The sequence below is a fragment of the Condylura cristata genome, unplaced genomic scaffold, assembly GCF_000260355.1.
Source record: "Condylura cristata isolate star-nosed mole 26May11 unplaced genomic scaffold, ConCri1.0 scaffold00024, whole genome shotgun sequence".
Taxonomy (NCBI): domain Eukaryota; kingdom Metazoa; phylum Chordata; class Mammalia; order Eulipotyphla; family Talpidae; genus Condylura; species Condylura cristata.
Genome location: NW_004567125.1, coordinates 16,498,429 through 16,500,961, shown reverse-complemented (window position 1 = coordinate 16,500,961; position 2,533 = coordinate 16,498,429). Strand labels below are relative to the sequence as shown.

The following is a 2,533-nucleotide window of genomic DNA, read 5'->3' as shown; positions in this document are numbered from 1 at the left end:
TCCCACTCATTTGAGTGGTTACATATATATTACTTGATATTCCACAAATTGACATTTACCTTTCCATACTTGCCACAAAGTTCCTTTTATAAATACATATATCATTGAAGGATCTCTTCTCCTAAATAGATGCATTATTTTGAGTTGTTTCCTTTCCATAAATTCCCATTAATAACATTACTAGCTAATCTGTTGTGAACTCTCTTTTTTAATCTGTGACAATTTCATGCTCTTGATGATGTTAGAATACAGTGATGTTTCTTAAAACTGGTCACTTGACACGGGGGGGAGGGGCCTTTGTGGACTCCTGCTCCTTTTTCAGTCTATTTCTCTCACTTAGTGGTATTTTTTATACTTCTATTGTATCCTTTATATTTACATTCAAGGACAGCTATATCCTTGAACTGTGTCCTTAGCTATGGACCTCTTGCTACTTAGATTCTCTCAACCCACCTGTTCCAATCTACTTTTGAGCACTCCTACCTTGGGGTGTTTTGTTAACACTGTTGCAATCAGTCTAGACTCAGTAGCCCAATGGTGACACTCAGGATTTCAATTCAGGGTACTGGAACTGGAAGGTTATAGTAAAATGTTCTAATAAACTTATACAGATACAAACCTATATAGTTTCTTCATATATATGGACAACTTCATAGTAAACCAGGTCTGTGATTTTTGAGGAGAGTGTAAATTCTGGCAGATAGAATAGGCAAGGAGACAGAAGTATGAGAGAGGGGAGGGCTTTATTGTGCTCCTGGGCAAGATTCAGAACATAGGATTAATACTAATGCTTGACTTTGGCAAGATGCACTGTTATGAAAATCCATATTTAAGACATCTATGTGATAGTTTTAATTTGAGATGTGCAGTTTCCACATCAGCTCTGCCCACCACAGTCTATCTACCCCAGCCTTGGCAAAGGATGGTATGGATTTATTTATGTAACCCTAAAACCCTCCCAGTCCAAGAGATGAGCTAGACTGTAGGGTCTCCCCAGTAGCTTTGTTGAGTTATTGGTTCACTGTATGTGTGACTAGAAGGCCATCTGTTGGACAGCCCACCCCAGGCATCTATACTAGGTGACCTCATAAGCATCTTGATAAATTCATGTACTTGAAGAATAAGAGGGAGTATATAGCATTAGAATATCATGGTTAGGTCAGTGGGGAATGCATTACTTGGTATTGAGATTTATCATTTAAACTTTTCAAAAATTTAAAAACATTTAATAGGTTTAAAAAAATAAAATCTAGGCCCACCCTGGAGGTGACCCACATGGTGTGGCAGACCCCTCCTGACCTGACTGCTGCTTCCCTCAGCAGTCCACTTCCTCAGTTGGCCTGTCTGTTCCCTTTCTGTCTCTGGTGAATCCTCTCTCTGCTCTGCACCTATGAGCTGTACCCCAGTTCTGTATGCATAAATAAATAAATCTTAAAAAAAATCAAAATATTATTACTGATGTTTGTTTAGAAACTTACCATAGTAGTGGAACACCTGCAAATTGGTGACCCATTAATTTTGCTATAAAACTGGGATCGAACTCATACGGAAGTGCCTTTAGCTTCTTAGTGCTGTGCTTTAACCCACTGCGCCACCAGGGAGGGCCCCAAAATTATAAACTCTTTAAAGACAACACCACTAAAAGTAACAATACTTATAAAACAAAAATCAAAAGGAAAAAACTAGGGCTAAGTTACCTGAACAATTTTACTTTTGTTTTGTTTTAAGATACTGGGCAGGAAGTCCATATCAGACAGAGAAGGGATGGCATAATGATATCCAGGCTTAGTATAGTTTGCAGTTTTATTTTTTGCAATATCCGCTGTAGTAAGAAAAATGTTTAAAGTTTTTATTTAATCACTAGTTCCTTTTCAATTTCCTCTTGCCTAACTCTAGAGATCTAAAGTTTTCTGAATATTTAAACCTCTGCTAATAAATATTATGACTATGTGGGCCCAGAGTTTATAAAATTTGTTTAAGAGTAGCCTCTGTGAATGAAAGATGTAGGGAATTTTATAGGTTGACCAGATAACAAATACGTTTAAGTGATCAAATGCATTGTTCAGAGAAAGCTATTGCTAAGTTGAGGAGTCTGTTGGTAGAACAGCAGATTTGGGGGTATTTTGTGAAGAACTTGGAAATGATATAGCAGGAGAGCTAGAAACTTAATAAAAGCTTCAGGTTTAGATGTCCTGGGTTCCAGAAAAGGTGGAGTTCAAATGATTTCATTTGTTTTTAAGTTCTAATTTATACACAACACATTTAAAAAAATTTGCTAAGTTTTTTGTACCTATATGGCAGGTCCTCAAATAACCTTGCTTCATCCAATGTCACTTCACTATAATAGTGGAAAACAAAAAACAACAAAAAACAAAATCCTGATCAAAGTTGAATGAAATTATGTTATTTAAGGACCTGGTTTTAATTAATTAATTTATTAATTCACTTAAAGTCACAGTTTCTAAGCACCCATAGATGACTTCAAGTGAGAACTTAACTCTATACTCATGCAAACATCACCTCAATAAAAAAA

At 36.3% G+C, this 2,533-nt stretch overlaps 1 protein-coding gene across 1 annotated transcript in view; it reads right to left on the bottom strand.

The window, feature by feature from the left end:
• MROH9 (maestro heat-like repeat family member 9) overlaps positions 1–2,533 on the bottom strand; it is a 96,998-nt gene that overhangs the window by 18,535 nt on the left and 75,930 nt on the right. The window contains exon 10 of the mRNA XM_004688118.1: positions 1,698–1,822. Within this exon, the coding sequence (XP_004688175.1) occupies positions 1,698–1,822 (125 nt within the window). The remainder of the gene's footprint in view (positions 1–1,697; positions 1,823–2,533) is intronic.